The sequence below is a fragment of the Notechis scutatus genome, chromosome 1, assembly GCF_049901735.1.
Source record: "Notechis scutatus isolate UNSWTSFEM ecotype Mainland chromosome 1, rNotScu1.2, whole genome shotgun sequence".
Classification (NCBI taxonomy): Eukaryota; Metazoa; Chordata; class Lepidosauria; order Squamata; family Elapidae; genus Notechis; species Notechis scutatus.
The window spans coordinates 94,747,497-94,772,034 of record NC_142009.1 but is presented as its reverse complement, the minus strand read 5'-3'; the positions used below and the strand labels follow the sequence as shown (position 1 = coordinate 94,772,034).

General features: G+C 37.8%; 1 protein-coding gene across 43 annotated transcripts in view; it reads right to left on the bottom strand.

The window, feature by feature from the left end:
- Positions 1-24,538, bottom strand: part of EPB41L2 (erythrocyte membrane protein band 4.1 like 2) — a 119,918-nt gene that overhangs the window by 81,992 nt on the left and 13,388 nt on the right. For 18 of the 43 annotated variants that reach the window (XM_087971632.1, XM_087971882.1, XM_087971718.1 and 15 more), the window contains exon 1: positions 9,346-9,430. The exons of 1 other annotated variant lie outside the window; for it this stretch is intronic. In XM_087971632.1, the coding sequence (XP_087827758.1) occupies positions 9,346-9,361 (16 nt within the window). In that variant the 5' untranslated portion in view covers positions 9,362-9,430. Of the gene's footprint in view, positions 1-9,345; positions 9,431-11,144; positions 11,198-11,785; positions 11,903-12,299; positions 12,528-24,538 lie in introns of those variants that run through there. 24 more of the 43 variants (XM_087971645.1, XM_087971784.1, XM_087971703.1 and 21 more) reach the window with 6 other exon arrangements.

The window sequence follows — 24,538 nt, the reverse complement described above, 5'->3', positions numbered from 1 at the left end:
AAGGAGGTACCTGGGGACAATCTTGTTCTCTTTTTTTGAGAACATTTTGAATCTGCTGAACATGAACATGCCCTTATGACAACAAGCTTGGCCATCTGCTCATTAGATGCCTGCTCAAGGAGGGGTCGCTCCCTCCACAAGAAGTTATCACTGGCTCCCACTATACTAAGTGATGTCCAACCTTCTTTTTTTAGGGAAGGTTGTACAGCAGCTTCAACAGATCCTTGATTAAGTGGATAATATGGACCCCTTCCAATCAGGTTTCAGGCCCGGATATGGGACAGAAATGGCAATGATTGCACTTTTGGATGATTTCTGGCAGGAGAAGAATGGGGGTAGTGTATCCATTCTGGCTCTACTTGATCTCTTGGTGGATTTCAATACCATTAACCAGGGTAACCTTCTAGGTTGGTACAAGGGATTGGGAATGGGTACAACTGTATTGTGCTAGTTCTCTTCCTTCCTACACCAACACTAATTGGTGTTGGCTAGTTCTCTTCCTTCCTGCAGACAATTTGAACTACTGAATATTTAGTTAAATGATACATAGAACGCATACAGTACAACACCAATTAGTATTGATCATCCTTCGTCCTTCATCTATGAGGTGCCACAGAGATCAGTACTTTTTTCTATTTCTGTTAAATATCTACATGCAAATGCAGGACAACATCATCAGTTGCCAGTGGGTAAGATATCTGATATTTTCTTGATGTTTTCAATGGATCAGTGTATTTTTAAAAGAAATATATAAAACCGAATTTTAAACTGAAAAAGTACTTGCTGTTCCAATACTAAACCAGCTGAGGAATACTGGTCAGGTTTTCTTATTAATCTACCAAAACAGCAAACACATTTCTTGGGAATGTGCTTGAAAATTACTTTAACTTTAAGTGCAGTATTGTATGAAGTAAATTTATGAGTACAGAAACTCACTTTTTTTTTAACCAAAAGACCTCCTAAGATCACATTGCACCAAACAGTTTACATGAAGGCTATTTTAAATCTTGACTATAGAAAAGGGATGAAATTTCTCAGAGGATGTCTCAGTGTTGCTGAAAAATGGGAACTCTTCTGAACTTAGCTTTCAATAACATTTAGGGCCTTGCAAGATAGGCAGAAACTTCCATCTCTGATCAGGTGCTATTCAGAGAAAATAATTTTCCCCTTCTCCTTGCCTGAAGAAAAGGAAATTATTATCTATCTGTTGCCCATATTTCCTATACAATATGAGAAATTTATGAAGGCTCTCTGGATTCAATCATTCACCCAATAATGAATCTGTCTAATAGTTTTATCATCTAACCCATATTTTATGATTTTATTAATGGATTATCTCTAGACTTCACTGGATGGTTTACTGAATTCAAAATACAATATATAACTTACTAAGTAATTATGTTCATGTCTGAGATCTCCTCTTTTTAGATAAGGTTGTTATGAAGGTTGAGAACTATAGATTCAGTTGTGGAGGAAATGTATGTAATCACTTTTTAGTCAGGATTCAGGTCTAGATCGGATGCTGAAATCACACTGATCACTCTTGTTGATGATGTGTAATAGGCATGAGATAATGACACTAGTATTCTCCTAATCCTATTGAATGCCTGTGGCTTTTGGTTTCACTGTTCATGGCATCCCCCTGAACAGATTTTAGGAGTTGGAAATGGGAAGTATTGATTTCCAATGTTTCTATTTCTTCCTAACAGGGAGATCCCAGTCAATGGTAATTTGGGTGAAGAGGTCATGCTCTAATGATATTCGGATTGAGATGTCACAGTTCTTAAAACCCTCATTCCTCCTATTCAACTTTGAAGATAACTTTTCTCGTTGAAGCAACGGCCTGAGATTCGGGGGTGGGGGTGGTGGAAGATAGCCAGGTTTCAACACTACATTCATAATATTTATTTGTACATCTCAATTCCAGGCTGAATAGGAGATCCAATGAAAGCTCTAACTCTAAAGTCTGATCTGGGTGAGGAAGAACACTATCAGGTTTAATTCCAGAAAACAGAATGACTGTGGGCGTAGAAAACATTCCAGTTCCAGAGATAATCCTTGCTTCTGGATCACATTTCCTCATGAGGTAAAAGTAATTTGAGAGTTTTCCAACTCACAGCTCATGCTTGAAGAGCAAGTAGCAGATGTGGCTAAGGCATCGATAATGACCATTCTTGGATTTTAGGCCCTTGTTTCCAGTTATGTTTTAATTAACTCACACATAGCAAGTTATTGCCTTTTAAGAGTATGATTGCCTTTTAAGAGTATCCAGAAACTTCAAATGGTCAAGAATTCAGCTACTGGTGTTGTGGTAGGAGCATTTACATCTTTACATCACGAACTGTTTCTGGATATAATTGAAAGTGATGGTTGTCACCCTCTACAGGCCCAATAAAATTAAAAATGACAGTTTCCCTCCAGGTCGCTTCTCTTAAAGACTAATAAGGGGCCATGTATTCTCCATGCAGCTCTCATTCATTGGAGCAATGTACCTCAAATCCCATGCTATTGGGTTTTAGGGCAGTTATCAAGAAAGTTCTGGAAGTAATTGGTCTCCATTATAGAATTTGGCCTGATGCTGGATTGTTCCTCGGTGTCTATTTGGATTTTAACATTCTTATAGAAGTGTTAGCCAAACAGATTTCTTCAGAATTGGAGCAGCATATAAGCCTAGGAAATAAATATGTCCACATCACTCCCCCAAATCAATTAAATTATCAATTCTGTCAAATGGGAGATAGCCTGTAACAGTCCAGCATTACTTATTTATGACCAGCCATATTGGCTATTGTTGATTTCTGCATTACTGTCCAAGTGTTTATTAACATGCTCCTTAATCTGCTCAAAAATCTTGCACAGCACAGAAATCAAACTGACAGGTCTGCAATTTTCTATCCCTTCTGTTTTTTTGCACATGTGAAGATTTGTTCTCCTCTAGTCTCTTGGAATTTTGTCAGTTCTCCATGAGTTCTTAACCAGTACACATAACACTAGTAGTAGCATTTAGACTTATATACTGCTTCACAATGCTTTATAGCCCTCTCTAAGTGGTTTACAGAGTCAACATATTGCCCCCAACAATCTGGATCCTCATTTTACCAACCTCTGAAGATGGAAGACTGAGTCAACCTTGAGCCGGTGAGAATTGAACTGCTGGCAGTCAGCAGAATTAGCTTGCTATGCTGCATTGTAACCATTGCAGCACCATGGCATCACAGAGGCTAGTTCTGTTTTAACCTCTGTTAATTCTTTCAGAATCTTAGGATATATGTAACCTGGCTTGGGAGACTTGAATTCATTTGAATTAGCTAAGTATTTTTAATCTTTCTTTGATCATGCTAAGTTGCAATTCCCCCCCACCTTTCACTAGAGACATAATAATGGCCACCTAGTTTTCTTCTTAAGAAAAGATAGCTATAAATTATAAGACAAGACATTCTGCCTTGTCACCTGTTACCAATTCATTGCTTTCTTCTGTCGACAGAACCAACAGCCTTGTGATTAAACTAGAAATACCCAATTCCTGCAACCATTCTTCATATTGTTTTAAACTCCAGTCCCCTAATCATTTTTGTTGTTCTCTGCACTCCTTCTAGAGTTTCAACATCTTTTTTTATATCATGGCAACCAAAACTGGGTGCAATATTCAACTGTCTTCTCAGGGTATTATAAAGTGGTATTAACACTTCAGGTGATCTTGATTCTATCCCTCTGTTAATGCAGGCTAGAACTGTGATGGCAGCTGTAGTACACTATTGGCTCAAATTTAAGTGAAATGTCCACTAGGACTCCAAGATTAAAATTAAAATGAAACTACCAGTTGAAATGCTAGATCATAAACTAATTTAAGATGCTATTAACTTTAACTATTAGTCTGTTCACATTTTCATATAAAGTTATTCCAGAAATGAATATTTCATTTTAAAGTTTAAGTCTTAATACGTTTCGAGTTACGCTTCCATTTCTTAATATCAAGAACGGTTGGACTACATCTTCAATTTTATTCTCAAGTGTGTTAAAACTGCTAATTACATATGTTAAATATTACACTTCCACTTCTCCAAGAACAATTTACTTAAGATAAACAAAAGAAGAAAAATGTTATCAATGTTAGAATATTGGTTTCCTTAAATTTGAAGCAATATTACTATGAACTTTGTATCTGACCATTTTCAAGTGTTCATTTAATTTATAACACTATCACACTACAAATGTAAAGATACATATAAAGCAAATCAAATTTCTCCAAGAAATTTTTGCAATCTCATGAACATTATGTTTTCTTAAGCACTGGTGAAAAAATTTGAAAATCTAAGCACCTACGTCCATGTTTCTGCTGTATCTAAACAAAATAAATCTCTGAAATTTTGGTAAGATAAATGCCCTGATAAATTACTTTCAGTAAAGCCTGTTCAATCATGTGCTTATTTTTCTTTGATCAAAATACAACTTCATGGAACTTTTTCAAGATTGGTCACTCACTACCAATAGCAAAAAAGCTATTCAGAGAGACATAATAGCAATAGCACTTATACTTATATGCCACTCCATAAGTGCTTTACATTTGTTTACATTCCTTACTCAATATTATCATTGTCATTCAGACTGCTTACTAAACATTTCTATTAAAAACGAATGTACTGCAATCTACTACTAATAAATATGTAAAGGAACACTTGTAAATTTGTATTTGAATTTTTCTTTTTACATTGTAAAATCTTCCACTTAGGGATTGTTTTCCGTTAAAATTTGAATAAAACTGCAAAATAAATAAATGGGCAAACAGATTCCGTTATTCATATTGCTATAGAACTGATAAACATGCAACTCTTAGCATTTGAACACATTTAGTACTTAACCTACACATACAATATAAAACTACAGGTAGTTCTTGACTTACATTCATTTAGTGACTATTCAAAGACAATGGCACTGAAGAAAGTGACTTATGACCATTTTTCACATTTAACAACCACTGTATCATTTCCATGATCATATTTTTGATGGTTGCAATATCCCAGGGTCATGCTCTTTTGTGATCTTCTGACAAGCAAAGTCAACAGAAATGCCAGATTCATTTAACAACCATGTTACTCATTAACAACTGCAGTAATGCACTTAACAACTGTGGCAAGAAAGGTCCCAAAATCAGGCAAAAATCACTATCAAATATCTCAGCAACATAAATTTTGGGCTCAATTATGGTTATAAGTTGAGGACTACCTATATTTCAAATTCAGTGAAAGATAGTAAACTTTTGTGAAGTTAGTTACCATCTTGTTTTTGAATGGGCCAACCTGACAGACTAGAAATTTATGCTACATCACAACATAGTTTTCTTTGAGAAAGCATGTTGCGAAAGCGCAGCTACTGTGATTTGTGTATCATGTAAACCATGATGACTTGCTCCACTAATTGTGGTTGAAACTTTGCTCATTTTTGTGCATACACAAGAATGCAGTTCCTTTATGCTACACAGCTTTGACAAAACACTAGATTTCAAGGTTCATTTTATTTCATACCTGCAATAAAACACTTCAATTTTATGACAAAACAAATACAAATATTTTGTACCAGTTGAGAAAAATAGAACAGTTGCTTTCAATAGAATCCAATAGCTAGTCATGGGCTCTGATTCTCTGAATATGTTAAAGCAATTAGACATCCATCTGTCAGGAGTTATGAAAAAACACCAATAAGACACCAATAAGAGTAGAAAGCTAGCTCCCCCTTCCTGGCAGCCCCACAGACAACTCATAAACATTGTTCCAAAAGTATCACAATGCACCAAAGTATATTTTCCAGATAGCACAGGAGAGTGCAAGAGAAAAGAAAAATCCCAGAAACTGTTTCTCAGTTTCTCTACTTTTGATTTTTCTAATGCAAGCACAAACTGTAATCCATAACCAGCTTATTTAAATACATAGCAGCTTACATCTATGCATTCCATAAATGTGCACTGTCATCAGTTTCAACATTTGCTGAATAAAGAAAAAAAATCACAATATGTTAGTAGCATATCTCAAGTGTTTAAAAAAAAACTACTTACGCAAGACAAAGGAAACAAACCATCAACAGGAAACAAAAGAACAGCTTTCTGATCATACAGCACTATGCTGACAAGTATGATGCTGCCATTTGGAATACATATGAAAAGGCAAAGGTTAGATTGCAGGCGTACTACTAGGTTTCCTGAAAATCAGGTTCAATCTACTTCAAATTATATATATTTTTAAAAATCCCTAACATTGCTTTGTGCTTATATAAAGATAACTGGTAACAGATCTCTCAATTATCTTTCCTTAGAAGTTACTTCAAGCAATGCAAAGTGTGAATTTCCAGTTACATAGCAAGACATCTCTTCCACTTTGATCCATCCATAGCCTAAATCTTCTCCAGGTGGATTCTCTAGATATCAAGAACAATTATATCCAATGTGGAATGTTATTCTAGCTGGCAGAACACTACCATGGAAACAGAAGGGTAGACTTGAAATAGGATAACTCAGCAGTAGACTTCAAATTAGAATACCAAGGTTCACATTTGCTTATCAATTCCAAAATAATACATGATTATGTTAGACCACTTACTTTTGTAGCACACAACCTATTAGAAGTTAGGCACCTAAGTCCCTAATTTGAAGCAAAGGAGATGTGCTTAAAACTATTTGAAGAGACTATGACAAGTGACCAATGAATGAGTTGACGCAAAATCTATGAGCAAGAATATTAATATTTAAAGTCACATTTTTGTTTTAACTCTATTTTAAAATAACTTGATTAATGGGAAGAGATTGATTGGGTGAATCTTTGTTATATTCAATATCAATAATTTATTTAAACGAAATGAAAAGTAATTCAAGTTTACCCATATAAATAGGTAGTTATTAAGTCCACTCACTGAAGAAAGTACGATGTGGCAAAAACATTTGGCCCATACGTTATAATTTATTCCCAAGGTAGCAGAAATAGCAAATAGCTAATAAAAAATAGTAGGTAATCAGATGTCACAGTAGAAGCATGGATTTATGGTATTTAGGTGAAATGTCTTGTCCTGAGTTCAACTTTAGAGCAACTTGGTCCAATCTTATCTGAAGCAGTTCAATGTTTCAAGTTCACAAAGTTTTGTACCTATATCTCTAATGTGAAATCTGCTTCTCTGTGGCCTCACATAAGGGGCCGTGTTTGCCAAGACTATAAACAAAACAAATATAAGTTTTGAGAAATTTTGGAAGTATTGTATATAAATAATCCAAATGAATAATAAATTACTTTTGTAATTGGTATTATATTTATTATATTCTAAGATATTGTCAAGTCTGAATTTTATGATGATTGTATTACTTGGAACCTGACAGATATAGTTATATAAAACTATTCTGTAAATTGTATTAAATATTTGTACAGCACATCACATAATTAATAGCAACAAGTTCAACAGGATTATTTCCTATTAAGTTATAAACCAGTACAAATTATAGAAAATATACAATACTGCCTCACTATTAACAGAAATCTTAAAAGGAATATCAATATCCTCTTGTAACAAAGGCAACAAGATAAACTTAGATGAACCTACTTCAACCAAGCAATGAGCTTGAATACTGTATACTACCTTTTCTTAGAAAAACAAATTTACATTACCTTTGAAGAAGTTTAATCAGTAGGGAGAACTAGATCACACTATATTCTAATAGAAAAGACTTCCCAGTTTTGTTTACACCTTTGTAACATATAGGTAGTCCTCGATTTACAACAATTGAGTCCAAAATGTCTGTTGCTAAGTGAGAAAGCTGTTAAGTGAATTTTGCCCCATTTTAGGACCTTTCTTACCACAGTTAAGTAAATCACTGCAGTTGTTAAGTTAGTAACATGGTTGTTAAGTGAGTCTGGCTTACCCATTGACTTGTCTGGTCAGAAGGTCACAAAAGGTGTTCACATGACCCAGGCACACTGCAACCATCATGTGAGTCAGTTGCCAAGTGTCTGTATTTTGATCACATGACCATGGGGATGTAATGATCGTGTGAAAAATGGTCATAAGTCATTTTTTTTTCAGTATCATAACTTTGAACAATCACTAAATAAACTGTTGTAAGTCAAGGATACCTTTATTCTAGTTTTAACTTCTTGAAAGTCAAGAATTACAGGTCAAACGTCATGTATGCTGCCTTGAATTCTTGGACGAAATGTGAGATATAAATCTAATAAATAAATCTCATAACATGCATGTGAAAAATGTGAAGAAAGTTTACAAAACAAGTAAAAATTCTAAGACACTTCAAAGGAATACACTGGGAAAAGTTAAACCCTGGAAAGGCCAGATTAAATTAATCTCTGCTTGCTAAATAAAAAAAAATATTAACACAAGAAATGTAAACAATGTAAATATGTTTTTATTATACTATATAACAGAACTAGATAGCAAAGATAAATTTCTAGAATGATTTTTTTCTTTGCAAATGTCAGAATGTTTGTAATAGGGAAATTAAAATACAACAATACAATAGGGCCAGATAGGTTGCAGCACCCAGGTAATTCTGGATGATATTGAAAGACCACCAAATTAGGCTAGGAAGACTAATCAGCATCCTGGGAAAAGACAGTAACAAAACACTTTCATACGACTGCCAAGAAAATGAACATAGATTTGCCCAAGTAGTCACTCAGAATCAAGCTCAATTTGAATCTTTACTTTTTTTAATATAGTAAGCTAAAGCAGAATAAAAATAGCATTCATTTTAAAAAGATGGGGGGAAACAAGAAAAACATGGAAACTATTCATGCAACATTCATATAGAAAAGTTCTTATGAAAAGGTAGATCTTCATTAACGATCTTAAAGACGCCACTATAAATGCCTCACTAATATCAAAATGGACTGCATTCCATGTGCTAAAAGTAAAAAGGCCCATCTGAAGTTTTGCAAGATGGCACTCTGTGGTTCTCAGCACATGAATGTTAGCCATTTTCTTCTCAAACTAGAAGAATCAAAGACATGTCTCCTAAAACATAAAAGAATCAAACTTCCCTTGGGTTCTAAAAGAAACATGTTGTTTCAGTAAAGTTGAATAAAAAGAACAATATGGCTTTAAATATGTTTATTTCAGAATTACGCCTACATGTAATTCTACACGTATGCTTTCAAGGGGGACATCCTTTTTTGTTCATTACACCTTTCATTGTCCTTGTGTATAAACAGGGAAAGCAAGACAATTAAAGCAAACAGTCTCAAAAGGAGTGGCATGTTATTCCTCCTCTTCAAACAATGGAAGGTAATATGTTTACTTTTCCTAACTGGCAAGCAATCATACATCCCAAATCAGGTAATTACTCCAAATACTTACTTAATAGTCCAATCATAACACACACAAAAATCCCATTTGTGGACCTGGAAGAATGTTTTAGTGGTTCTGTTGAAGATATTGGTAGAGGACCTGAAGAACAAAGTCAGGGACCAATCATCATGGACAAAATCTATGTGGTCAGGAAGAGTTGACACTGACTTAATGGCACATAATCAATATGTTGCAGATGTTGAAGGAAATTCGGTACTATAAAATTTAGAAATAATTCGTAGAAATACACTCTTTTTTGAGAGATTTAAAAAACTCTCTGTAAATTAGCGATATTTTTGCTATTTACATGTACACCAGTTCATCCTACATCTGGACATTATTACCTTTTCAGAAATTTGGAAATATTATAAAACCTGCATTAACTGAAATACACTTGTCAATTTTTCTCTGTTCTATTACCTAGATACGTCTTCATACTGTATGTTTGCTAAATTTCAACCAATTCCCAGGAGACAGGACAAAATTGTTCATAATTATTGCTGCACAAGTTGCTTATGTTCAAATGTTATGACCATGACTGTTTAATAATCAAATCATTTTACCCCAAAACACTTTTGAAATCATTTTACTTAAGACTGTAGTTTTATTTCCAGTATGTTTTAAGCTTATTCCAAAAACTACTGATCAACAACTTGAACTAAATTTCAAACCACTAAATAAACTATACTGAGCTAATATATTCATTAAAATAACTGAAAGTTTAAAAAACTTTTCATTACATAAGATGGACAAAAATTCAGAAAAAAGGGTGTAGCAAATAAATTTTGTTCTGTACCATTCTTACATGAAATATCCCTAGATATGTACATTGGGCCATTTCCAGGACAGAAGATTGGTTAAATTACAGAAAAATGTTTTTAAAGCATGCTGAAAAAGAAGAAGAGGAAAGCATAAAGGCAAGTATAAAGACAACCCTATTTACTTTTGTTCTTTATGTCAATGAAAGTGTTGGTTTATCCTTGGTTCAAACGGGAGCCAATTAGACAGAGCCGTGAATAAAAGGTTCTTTCTAGTTCAGCCACTTTCTCTTATTTTCATCAACAAGCTATCCAGAAACAATGCTTTCCCATAACATTATAAAATAAACAAGTCACAGCTTTCCTATTCTATTCCATTTCACTTTCTCATACCATACAACATCCTAGCCTAGAATATCCTGCAGGAATGAAAAACAATTAGCTAGGTAAGATTAAAAGATGGAACATAATATTCATAGGCTTTCACTCTTCAAAGTATGAAGTTAACATCTTCATCAGGTTAAGCCCAACTCTTGATGACTTCAGTCTTCTCCATCTCATCTACCCTAAACCAGAATTATCACTTTAATTTTTAATGCAGAGATAGTGCATACAATCCTGAATTATCATTTCTCTATGTACATGTCCTCATACTGATTCAGACTTATGTTAGCATAATCTAATACCAAATGTATCTTCCTAATATTCATTTTTAAATTTCATAAATTAAATTTAGGGTTTTACAAGCGCCACTACTTTGGGGAGAAGAATAATTTCTTTTGTCCTATCAAATGTGCAATAGAAAAATCCTGAATAAAACTGGTTGTATAATGCCACCCTCTCAGTATTTAGATTAACAGAGAAAAAAGAAAAAGCATACATTCTTCATTTAAAAATATCATTATAAAAGTGCCATTGTGGGTTTTAGATTTTTAAAGAGAAATCACTTATGCATAATTGTGAAGACGGTAGATGTAAAATTGGAGAGGCCCAAATTCAAGCACACCTTCACCCAAAGCATTCTGGATAAATGTTCTCAGTCAAATTTACCTCATAGGGTTTCTGTTGTGAGAAAAACCAGGAGTACACTATCTTGGGCTGCTGCAGACTAGATAGGATACAAGCCTCACAAATACAGTAATATTTTCCAAAACTGTTAATCATCATTTTTTCAATAACTTTGATATGATTCATATGTTAACTGCATTCATAAAATACTCCTGCCTTCCCCCTTTAAAAAAAAATTGGTGATCTTACCCGGTGGTTCCCCCCTCCCCCCCACAAAAAAAAACGAACCATAGCAGCTGTCTCCAATGTGTAAAAACAGAGTTGACAGATCTCCCCCCTTTCCCACTTGCAGCAGCTTCCCTAATAAGTTATGATCCCGAGATTTTGTGGGCGAACTTCCAGAAAAGTGTCGCCGCTGCTCATTCTCATACTCGCCCCAGGGCGCACTTTGGGTGTTGAGCACACACACGGCAAGGTGTAAAAAAAGGAGGGAGATTTCAACAAACACCAGCGCCGGCTCCTGGATGCAGCCTTAACTAAAGGAAGTTTCCAACGGCGCAGGGTCTTTTCTTTCTTTCTTTTTCTTTCTTCTTCTCTTCTTTCTTTCCTTTCTCTCTCTTCCTCCCTTCTCTCTCTCCCCCCCCCCCCTCTCTTCAACTGGCAGTGAAGGCGCCGTTCCCAACCTCAGCGCGAAAGAAGCGTCTCCGGGCCGTCGGCGCATCTCTGCATCTCACTCTACTGACTGCGGAACAACTCGCCAAGAGCGCCAACTCTGCTCGGCCCGGGAGTTGCGGACTCGTCGTCCGTCTCGTCGTCCCCCCGCCCCGCCACTTCCCCGCTATCCCTTCTTTCATCCCGCGGAAAGAGGGAAACGGATTTCCCCGAGGCCGAAGGGCAAGCGCCTTCCTGGCGGAGCTGCTGCAACCCCCACTCCTCCTCTCGCTCAGCCCGGGCTGACTTTCGCGGAGGCGCCACCGATTCGAACTACATCACCGATCTTGGGCCAGAGGACGAGGAGGCGACCGGGCGGAGGAAGGGAAAAATAAAATAAAAGGGGGGGCGCAGAGCAGAACCAGCGCTGGCCACATACCCCACGGAGCCGACCTAAGTCTGGGGCTGAAAATGAACAGGAGCCGGACCTCCCGTCCGAGGCAGTAACCGCTGCCCGGGGAGCAGAACCGACAAATCTCCACTCACCTCCGGCGCCCAAAGAAGGAAAGGGAAACCCAACTTCTCCCGCTCGCTCGGAGCCCAGCTGCCTGCCTCGCACGCCTCCCCCGCTCCCAGGGAGGAAAAGGCGCCTGACGCCGAGTCCCGTGCTCAGTCCTGCCAACAGGCACAAGTCGCTCCGGCTACGCGCGCTGAGCGCTTCCCTACCTGCCTTCCTCCAGCTCGACCCCACGTACCGACCGTCTCCCTAAGTCTGACTCAAAATTGAAATTCCCTGGCCGAGGCCGTCAGCCCCACCCCAGCCCTAAACCGCCTCCGCCTGGAACCACGCCCCCTTTGCGCTTCTCAGCCAATCAAGGCCTCGGGACAGCTCTCGACCCCACCTATGCCTTATGGGGGGGGGTTTCTCGGCCCGTCAATCACAAGCATGGCCAGTTGCCTCCCTCCCTCCTGCTTTTTTTCTCGCCACGCCCAGCCAATCGCCAGACTTGAAGTTTGAAGAACCGCGCCTTCGGGCCCGCGGGGCGCGTACTGTTTTAGCGTGGATGCTTTCTGTTCTGCAAAGGAGGGAACAAATAAGCTGCCTGAAGTGAATTGGCGATTTAAAATCTTTCACTGGTTCCTTTTCCCTGCCAAATCGTTTATTGCATTTTTAGGCGGGAAGGAAATCCGGGATGCAGCGCGGTGACTGAGATTTCTTTGGTCAGGAGCTTTTAATGTCTCTTATGTCATCCATCGTGTCCCATATGCATTGCCCTTGGGTTACTCAACCACATGAGATACTTGCACCAAATGGGGACGAAGCAGCAATCTTTGTTAGCTCACTAAATATTTTTAGTTTTATTTGTTCTGGGGTGTCATTCCAATAGCTCGAATTCGAAACGATTCCCAAAATTCAAAAAGGGAAAAAAATATTAAAATTAATTTTAATGTAATAATGACCCACATTTTATAAGCTGCCCTTTCTGGGCTCTGGTATCTTGAAATCCAGGCAATAAATAAAATAATCTTTACTGACACTTTTTTTTGCTGTGGACATGCTGGCACACATCAAAAATAAAGTATTTTTCTGAAAGGAGGTGGGGCAGGGAGTCTTATTCAAAGCACTTGACATTTTGTCTGAACACCAATTTCTAGTGGGTGCAGGAGGATGCAGGATTCTCCACAGCACTTTTTCGATGGGCAAAGAAATTCTGGATCTATTCTGGTGCCATGGTTAAGAAATAGCCACAACCAGCACATTTGAATTGTATGCAGAGTATTGGTAACCTGTAGCTCTAAGAATAAATATAATTCTACAATTGCAAATTTCTCTAGCTATCAGTCTAACCTTCAAATTTTGGATCAGTTGAAATTTCCATTTTGTATTCCATAGATAGCCCTATGTGGAATAGGGTGAAATAGTCCAGTTCTGTGGAGATCAGGACATGTCCCTTGAACATTTTGGTCCAAACCAGGCCACAAGTGACACACCAATTGGAGCTAAGGAAAGGCACCATGGAATGCAAACCTATCATATTGCTGGAGTCTTGCAACTTTCATGGTAGGAATTATTTGAACTCATTTCTCCTCACACATGTTCCTTTCACTTCTGGACACCAATTCAGGACTTGCATAGCATCCACAGATTAGCTAGAATGGCCATAAACAGTTGACTATCTTCAGCATACTGATACACCTCACCTCTGATTGACAAGTAAGTTTCAAATAGATGTTAAGTAACAAAGGACATAGAGCCAGGGTCTGAATCATCCCACTCTGGAATGGCTGAAGCTCGACTTCCCAACTTCTACAACAATTTCAGCCAGTGCCCTGCTCCCTTCGTATTCCAAAAGTCTACCGAATGTGGACAAAGGTGCCTCCCAAATTGTTGGGAAAATCCCCAAGTCCCAATCCACCTGGATTGATTTTATTTATTTATTATTTATTTATTTTTATTCCATTTATATTTAAAAATAATAATTAACTGTTCAAGGTGACTTATCTCCTGACCTATAGCATTTACATCTATGCTCTTTTGCAAAATCTTTGAAGTATATACTGGCCCAATATTCAACATTTACTTTCTGCTTAGTATAAATGTGTAAGTATATGGATACACATGGATAGCTATTTGCTTTTGATATACCTAAAGGATTAAAATAATAAATCATGTATCGTAGCACCTAAAACGATGAGATAAATTGATCTAAAGTTGGGAGAATGAAACAAATTCAATTGCATAGATTTTAACACAAAATAGTTTAACTTTACCTCCTAAAATTATGAACTCCCCTGCAAAATGTATGTAGTAAAATACATTTCCTTTTGATGTTACAAAACTCTTGGGTCCTAGCATGGATGTGGAATAATGATTGATGGTCATGGATGTGGGATAAAGATTGATGCAGTCCAACATCTGGTGGTTAAGTTTGCCCACTGTGGCCTTAAAGAAATCAATATAATTCATCTATATTAAAATGGGGATTTGTCACACATCAGTTAAGAATTAATTCAGTTTCATTTCACCTGATGGGCTTTCCAAAATGTCATTTTTCATACCAATTTTCAAACTGAAGAGCATGATACCTCCTATGGTGCTTAGCACAGTAATTCTTAGTTAACCAAACCATTGATTGCCGTGTTTGAACCATAGAAGAGCAAAGCAATTACTTCTCAACAGCGTACTTCTTGGCAAGATTTGCACTTGCAGTTGAGTCAACACAGCTTATGTGTTTTCTCCACATTTCTGTTTTCCCTAGGGTTTAGAAAATCTCAGAAAGAATGGGAAGAATGTTCTCCAACACTGACCCAGAAGCAGCAGCAACTTTTGCCTTTAAAGATTGTGAAGCTCTGAAGATGCATAGGAGACATGCAAGCCAGTTCCTCTTTCACTCTGATGTTATAATGGCTTTTAATGATTTTAATGACACTAGCCTCAGCAGGTTTAATTAACACCGTGTTATAAACAACTGGAGCTAAGAGCCCCTTCTCTCAATTAAGCCTCCCAAGCATATTGTCACTAGCAAGATGTTTTCGTGGACAAGACAAAGCCAAACAGGGAAGGAAGCATTTTGCAGGTCTCTTTTTCCCCATTTTTCCTTAACCAGTTGTCTTAATAGTTGGAGAAACTTGGTATCTAACATTCCTTCCATTGCATGCACAGATTTTGACTCTGTTTTGATACTTCTCATGTTTTTAAAGCCATTCGTCTTGGTGAAAATGTGACCCACTGACACAGGCTTGTATAAAGAGGAAAGAAAAACCTCGGCTGAAAGTAAACAGTCTAGCTGTCAGCAATGTTGGTTTAAACAACAATGCTGTCTCCTTGCTCCGTCATGCTTTTCACTTATGCTTTGACAAAGAGGAATTCATGAGCTTTAAGCAAGCTTTTGAGGGACACTGCTTCCTCACAGCCCTCACTTCCAAAAATTAAATTGTAGTTCCATAAAAAGTTTAAACAGTTTATTCATTCTGGGGGTGTCTATTTCCAAAATGGGGTTAATGGTCAGGGTCTTGAACTAGAAATTTTTAGCTATTGTTTGCTGACTATTTCTATTTTTCTCTCCATTTTTTATTTTGGTAATGACACAGTCACAGTCTGGATTTTAATAACTGTATTTTTGTGTTTCCATATAATAAAAAGGACATGGGAGTGAATGAGAAAACACTAACTATGCCACAAATTCATAAAGTTCAAAATAATCTATTTAGAGAAAAGAGGAACTTAAAACAACTACACCTCTGAGAACTTTTTTCTGGAGACAAACATTGGTTTCCAACACACTGCTGCAGTTTGGTGGAATGGCAGCTAAAAGATGAATTTAACAAGTATTTACGTTGTCCCTTATTTTGATGTCTGTCATGGGTCCCACGATCAAGGGAATTATATACTTGTATTACATAAATTAACATTAGAGGTATTTAGAAGGAACACTATTTTATCAGGAATACATAAGAGAACACCAACATTTTCCCTCCGGCCTGCCCATCATCCCATTGCCTTGTCCCTGAATGATTAACCGGTTGGAGCTTTGGTAAAATTTCTTCCCTGTTCCTGCAAAGTAGAGGATTCAGTTCCATATTAATGGGCACCTGTCCAGACTTACTGGGTTAGTAATACCTCAGTGGAGATGTGAACGTCATTAGCAGAAAGGCGCTAACAACATCCAAGGATGTATTAACTCAGTTCTACTGTCATTCATAATTATCATAATGGCTAGGCTTCTGGCTTCTTTGAGCTAACAGGTTGGGCTTCAACAGCATTATATTTCTAGATGGCATCAAATCTAACTAAGCAGAAGTGTACTTTGAGGTAGAAGCTCCATAGGGTAATGCTTCCCACCTCCAGGTCATTTTAATTTTCTTTCTGCTTGCATTAATGCCATTACCCACTTTCTAATCAATGTCTGCACATTAGCTTGGTTTGGAAGCTGCATATTTAAACAGCTTCACTAAATCATCTGTGATCCATTTAACATTTATTGCTTGGATGAAAGGTGGCTGATAATACGTACAGCAAGTCTCCTTAATTGAAAAAAGATAAAAGCCTATTGTAATCCTAAGCCATCAAGAAAAACATGGGGCCCACACTGTTAAAGTATTGTTTAAAATTGTTTTAATTTGAAGAATAAGCAAGAATGGCACTTGCAAGTGTAAACTGAAGGAGGTAACAGTCATATGCTCCCCCAGGTCCAGCCCCCCATCAAGCCAACCACTGTCAACCACTGAGACTCAGATACCTGTAACCCCTGCTCCTGCCTCCCCCCAAGCTAGATGTAATGGGAATAACCTTGGGAGACAGGAGGAGAAGTTGCAGACTGGACTACTGGCATATAAAAGCACACAGGAGAGGAGGTGGGGAAAGCATTTCAGAAGGAACTCTCTCTAGTTTTCTGGAGAGTAAAAGGAATGGGGGTGGGGAATACTTTCGGTGTTTTAAGATTCTGTTAATGTAATGGTATAATAAAGGCAGAATTACTACTCATGGTTATGCCTCTGGCCTGGACAGTCTAGAAGTGGTCTATGACAATTTGCCATGGCCAGCTTGCCATGGCCAACATGCCACTGCCAACTCGCTGCGGGACAAGAATTACACTAATATCAAAGAATTGGCGGAACAGAGTCGTTAAATAAAGGATGTAAAAGGAGAGATAGAATGAAATGTGAATGGTAAAAATTAAAAGAAATTTTATTTATTTAAAACAATTAAATAGAATTGTTAAAATTGTCCCATGGCGAGTTTTCCCATGGCGAGTTGGCCATGGCTAGTTGGCAGCAGCAAGTTGGCTGTGGCCAGTTGTCCCACTCCTACCTCGAAAGGCTAATATTATACCGTAGTCTGAACAAGCTACATGGCCAGAGAACTCAGAGATCTTTTCTTGCCTCTCCACTGCTATGTTTGCTTTCTCTGCCCATCTTTGTCAGAAGGATGGCCTGATCTAACCTAGTCAATTTGCATTTGGGGGGAAAAATCCAACCTTTCTACCCATGGGCATCAATGGTGAAGGGGAGAATGTGTAATCTGGCATTCTCAATTTCACAACTGAATGCCCACTCCTTTTACCTGTGAGCGTGTACAAAAGAGGCAGGACTTTGATTGCAATACCAAGCCTGCAATTCTTGCAGATTATGAAACATCCCATCTCCCAGACCCCACTGTTCCATCTGCATGGAAAGGTTTTCAATAGGGAACTGGAAAAATAGTCCTGAGATGAAGTCAATTTCATGAGCTATGGCAAGTGGTGTTACATTGAGGACAATTAGCTCTGATAATTCTAGTATGAGGCACGCTGTGAGTAGATAACTGAGAATAGGATAAAGGAGAGTCTTCACAGATGAGACCTTTGGACGAAAGTTTAAATTGAAGCCATGAACAGGCACAATACAGATGTATGGGTAGTTCCATCCAGTAGTGGGATTCAATTTTTTTTACTACCGGTTCTGTGGGTATGGCTTGGTGGGCGTGGTGTGGCTTGGTGGGCATGGCAGTGGAAAGATACTGTAAAATCTCCATTCCCTCCCCATTCCTGCAAAATCCCATAACCTCCCCACCCCACTGACCTGTTTTCCAGCTCCGTTCTCCTGTGCAAGGCAACAAAAGAAGACCCAGCCAATCAGCTGGGACTTGGGAGGCAGAGAATAGATGGGGGCGGGGCCAGTCAGAGGTGGTATTTGCCAGTTCTCCGAACTATTCAAAATTTTCACTACCAGTTCTCTAGAACTGGTCAGAACCTGCTGAATACCACTCTGGTTCCATCTAAAGATGGATAAATATCCATCTTATCCCTTTTATGTCTAGTCTGGCAAGTTGTTGCTATCTATGACCAATGAAGAACAGTAATAACCAAAACATTCGTCTAGGGAGGTCATTCAGTGTAACTGAGATGTTCAAGATTTCATACAGATGTTTTGTCCTCAGTTTTCTATATAGCAACTAAAAATGGTGGAAACATGTTTTTTATTTTGTGCTCAGTCCACTCCATGTGGACTTTTGGGGATATTGTTAATTGCCTGCAGATTATTCTACATCGCCCTCCCCCCGTCTCCCAAGCTGACAAGTTTACATCCAGGATAGCACCTTCATTAGGCTTTCATTCAGATAAAGTCTCATCTCAACTTTCAATTGAAATAGCTACATTTTGAAAGGCAAATAATAGTCAGAAGTGAGGCTTTTTTGAGCAGGCATCAGTCACATATCTGGTCTGGATTAAAAGCATATTTCAAAACAAGACCTTTTGCTTCAAAATAAAAGCAGTTAATTTATACCCATTTTTGAAAGTGCAAATATTTAATGGAGGTGTGGCTAAAACCAAATGGGAAAACAGGTTTGTTGGCTACAAATATTATTTTGATCTGTTTTGATATTCATGAAACATTTGCTTTTCCATTCAACTTTTATTTTGCAGTTATTTTCAGCTTAATGCATTGCAATTCTCCTCTTTAAGACATAAATAAAACCTTATTAAAACGGAAAGAAAACAATGTTTGATCTTACAGTTATTCTTACTTAAGATAATACTCTTTTACATAATATTTTACATACTACATAGATCTTTTATAAATAAACAAGGAAATATTTTTCACACCCCGCACAAATTGCTTTGATTAGGAGATGAAAGACTATCTAAAATTCTGTTCAATTGTATTTTGATTGTTGTGTATCTGGTATCATTTACATGTTTTCATTGATGACTTTACAGCTGTCATGAACCAACCAAGTAACATTCCTAAATTCACCTGCACTGATTTGTCTCTGACTTGATAATCCTTGAAATATCATTTAAGTGGCTCCTTACATTATTAAGGATTAGCAATGTAAAGTTCCACTACTGTATACAAATTTCCGGTTTGAATAGTGTGATTATTTTTTCTTGTTTTTAATCAGATGGCATATAAGTTTAATAACTAAACATCATTATGAAGGGAAAAACCAAATGCTTTAACAGCATTAACAAACAAAAGTCACTCCCCCAATATATGCTTAACCCAGGCAAAAAAAAAACCACCTAGATCCTGTACAGATGTGTGTATTAAATAGAGTATACATGTAGCAGTCAAAATACAGGCTGTTAAAGTACAGATTCAAAACTGCCTATACTTTAACTGCTACATGTATACAAAGTTTGTAATGTTTGCATTTGTATGCAATATAATTTCCTTTTTGTAAAAGATATACACAACATTAAAAAGAATATTTATATATATAAAACCATTACTGATCGTGGTATAATCACTGTATGACATGTTTTTGGTCATTGTACGAACTTCCTAAACTGTATTTAACAAACTACATACTGTATTTCATCAAGCTTGTAGGCACCACTTACTTGAAATTATAGGGAAGAAAAAAATACAGCAGATGAAAATATAGCCTGCAACTCAAAACTGACTCCTTTATTTTTTTTATGTCATTAAATAAAATTCCACCTTAGATTTTGGTCTTTTAATATTCTATTGAGGAAAGCCCAGCAGTCTTTCTCAAGTGTTTGTTTATGCGTAATTATGCTGTTGGCAAAGCTTGTCCTATTTATCTGTGATGCTTCTAATGCAACCCCTTAAAATATTTAATATGTAACTTTGAAATGAACAGTATGAAAGTGGCATAAAGTATTCCTAGTTATCTATATCAAATAAATCACAAACCTTATGATTCTTTCAGTAGTTGTTTAGTTATTCATATTTTAATAGATATAGATGTATTTCAACCTCAGAATGAAAAAGAAACCATAAATTAGAGTGTTAAAATGAGATGACACTTATTTTGAAAAGCAAATGTTTTTTATTTTATTTTATTTTTTGAGTACAAAACAGTTTGAAATTCCATTCTTCATAAGCTGGGATCTCTCACATATCAGCTGCAATCTTCTTTGAGAGTCAGTACAATTGAGCCCAGAGATCATAACATTTTGGTTTGCATAAACTGGATTATGCTGAAAGTCAAATAAACAAGACTTTTCCTTGGAGCAAGATCCAATGTTGTAAAAGCAGATGTTCACGTCAGTAACAGGATTTTGTGCTCATACTTCCTGTCTTGAAAAGAAATTGCTCCAGAGGTCCTCAAGTCCTCCAGAAATAGAATCTAAGATGATACTACACAAAGCAACACACTGGGAATCTTTGATTCCGCTGATGGAGTAGACTTCCTTGATGGAACAAAAAGTTCCATCAATGGAAACTAAGTACTGGATTCTCCACATAACAACATATTATTAACATATAACAGTTTGCATCTTTCTTAAAAGCCAGAAACTTATATTTATTACATGTTATAGATTAGTTTCTTCTTTATTCTAAACGTATCATCAGTATACTGATGACATATAAACCCAAAGTGACAAATAAACCTCATCTAATGGCTTCATAAATACATTACATTAAGACAATACAGGTGCCTTTGACACTCCATACTGGAGCACCCAAGGGCTACAGCTCTGGTCCCTCATGATTACATGCTATAACTGCCCATCCAGAAGATAAACCATCAAAGTATGCCGCCTCCAACTCCTTGGAGATGGTTTATTAGGACACCATGGTTGACAGTATCAAAAGCCAATAGGGCCTTTAGATTTCCCTCAGTGGTGCGTTTCAAATATTTTTACCACCAGTTCGGTAGGCGTGGCTTGGTGGGCGCGCTTTGCACGCGTGTGCCAAACATGCACTTTGCTCGGGCGCAGAGGCTTTCTGACTCCCCTCCTGCAATCCTGCACTCTCCCTGTGGCTTCAGCAGCTGCGGTGCAGCAATCTGCTATGCCGCACGAAGCAGCTGCACTTCAAAAGCAAGGAATAAAGGTTAATATGGGTGGGTGAGCCCAACAGCAGCGCATAGGAGAGAACTGGTTCAGTCTCCACTGCTCATCGGCACTACTGGCTTGGCAGAACTGGTAGAATACCACCACTGATTTCCCTCCATCAAGATCTTAGTTACAGTCATCAACTGGAGGACTCAGTGCCATTTCCAAATGATGTAAAATGATTAGGATTGGACCTTAAATGACAAGGATTCAGACGAACTGTTTCTTATAAGATCTTCTGAACCTGAATTGCATTGCTTTCTCAATAGCCTTCCCTTAAAAAGGAACCGTGGGAGACTGAGCAATAAGGATCAAAAATGGTCAGATCAAGTGAGCATCTTTGGGTGGTGGTACTCTCCCACCTTCTTCAAGGCAGGTGGAATTCATCCCTCCCTCAAAAAAGAAGGGATAATTTACATGCTCGCACCCCAGGAGAGCCAATAGAGGTGGGAGGGGGACAGTTTGCAAGAGAAAGGCTTTTTCCGCGTTTCTCAGGAATCCCCTTTCTCAGGTTCCACAAGCTGAAAAGAAGCCCAGTTAACTTCATAAGACTGGATTCTGCCCAGCTAGCACCCATTCCAAAGTGGTAGATAGTCCAGACAAGACCCACACCCAGAAGTAAGAGCTCTTTCTTTTAAGGTTACATTAAAACAGACCTGGGATTTGATGTCTCGAGGGCCACATCTGGCATTTTGGCTATCCTCTGTTGGAAATCAAATAAGTGTATGCCATGCCTGCAGTACAACTACATTGCTTTTATTATGAAGGCAACTGCTATTTTTGTTCCAATTTAAATATGTGTATGCCTGCATGCCTATGCACCTTCACAACCCTATTGATTCGGCCCTTTGCAAGTCTGAAAATACATCTTCTCAGCCCCCTTAACTTTACAATCCAAGAAACTAGAGAGGGTCTCTTCTGGAATGTTTGCTATGCCCCCCATTCCTTCTGTGGGCTAAGCTGCTTCTTATCTGTTCCTCCTGTCTCCCAAGGTCATTCTCATGTACCATTACAATGTGATTTTATCTAAGAAATATACAGAATTCTTTCATAAGCAATGATTTCATAAGCAGTTTAAATTGGGCAGAAGGCCATGTTCCGTATATTGCTTTCACTATTATAAGGCAGGTGCCGTTAGTCTTAATAAAAGCATTGCTACAGGGAATGTTCTTAAAATTGTATAGTTTTCTGCCATTAGAGAGGCTATAGAAATGTCTATAGAAATTAATTTCAGTTAACATTGTTCATGAATTTGTGCATGAATAAAAGGTAGAAAAGAAGTGTGTGTCTATCCATTTTCTGAATCATAACTAGTACCATAACTAGTTGGGAACAGTGCCAACCACACAAATGTTCATCTTTCTGTTGGCCTAAAAGAAAGCTGCACTGCTATTTGAATTTAAATAGTAAAGTCTATCATAAGAAACCATGCCAATATTAGTGTCATGCTAAGTTGTATTGGTATTGTTGAACAAATTGGATCAAATAAATAAAGACTCACTATTATTTCTATAATTACAGGACTGCCAAAAATAACTTCTCCCCCAATTTATTATGAAGTGATAGGTAAGACAAAGTAGTTCAATTTTAATGTATAAGGATGACCAATCTTAATTATAGTTTATATTTGACATGCTATATGAATAATTTACTGAGCTCCCTGTGATTAAGAAATATTGTCCCAATGCAACGTTTGGCCAGGTGTTCACATATAAGCAGTCACAACAGTTTAATTGCAGATTATTGCTGAATCAAGGCCCATACTCGTTGCACTCAATAACCAGTTTTGTCTGCTTACCACATCTGAATGTCACTAGTGCTACATTTATCATTTCAGTTGCAGACAGGGCTGGTGCGAAATAAAGCAATCTTTTATTTAACATTACAGATAGACCTCATCACAGCAGTAATTGGACTGGCATTGCTGTCACTAAGTGATGCAGTGGTATCATGAGACTGCATCACTTAATGGCGATAATCTTGGCAGTCCCAGCTGCTGTCGTAACCCCAAGATAGGCAAGATTTTCCACAAAAGAAGTTGTTAAGCAAGAAGCATGGGGCATCCTAGGTAATGAATGCAGGAATGGTGCGGGGGGGGGAGGGGTGTTGCAGAAGGGATGATGTGAGTGCAGGAAGGTGAGGGGTTAATGGCGCAGCAGGGTACAAGCACAGGAAGGGTGGGGAGGGACTGATAGCAATAGCAATAGCACTTAGACTTATATACTGCTTTATAGTGCTTTACAGCCCTCTCTAAGCGGTTTACAGGTTCAGCCTATTGCCCCCAACAATCTGGGTCCTCATTTTACCAACCTCAGGAGAATGGAAGGCTGAATCAACCTTGAGCCTAGTGAGATTTGAACTGCCAAGCTGCAGTCAGTTGTCAGTCAGCAGAAATAGCCTGCAATACTGCATTCTAACCACTGCACTACGATAGCTCTGATCATATGAGCCTGAAGGGACTTGCCACAACAATTGGTGACTTTCCCTGCCACCTTCTCCATTGACTTTGCTTGTGGTAGGTCAGCAAGGAAGGTTGCAAATGGCAATCACACGACTGCAGGATGCTATAACCATTGTAAGTATAAGTGGATCAATCTGAATTGTGATCATGTGACCATGGGATGGTCACAACGATCAGCACTTCAGTCATAAATATCAGTCATTACAACTTCAACAGATTGCTGAACAAATAGTTGGTAAGCCAGGACTACCTGCTCTACATTTATATCCAATAATGCCTCCAAAAACACAATTAAATTAAATTAAATTAAATTAACCAATTTAATTTATTAGATGTGTTAAGAGGGAGCACAATGGCTCAGCAATTGAAAACGCTGAGCTTGTCAGCTGGAAAGCTGGCAGCAGGAGTTCAAGACCAGAGTGCCATATGACAGGGCTAGCTCCTGTCACTTGCTCCAGCTCCTGCCCATCTAGAAGTTTGAAAGCATGCAAATGCGAGTAGATAAATGGGAGTGGGAAGGTAACAGCGTTCCA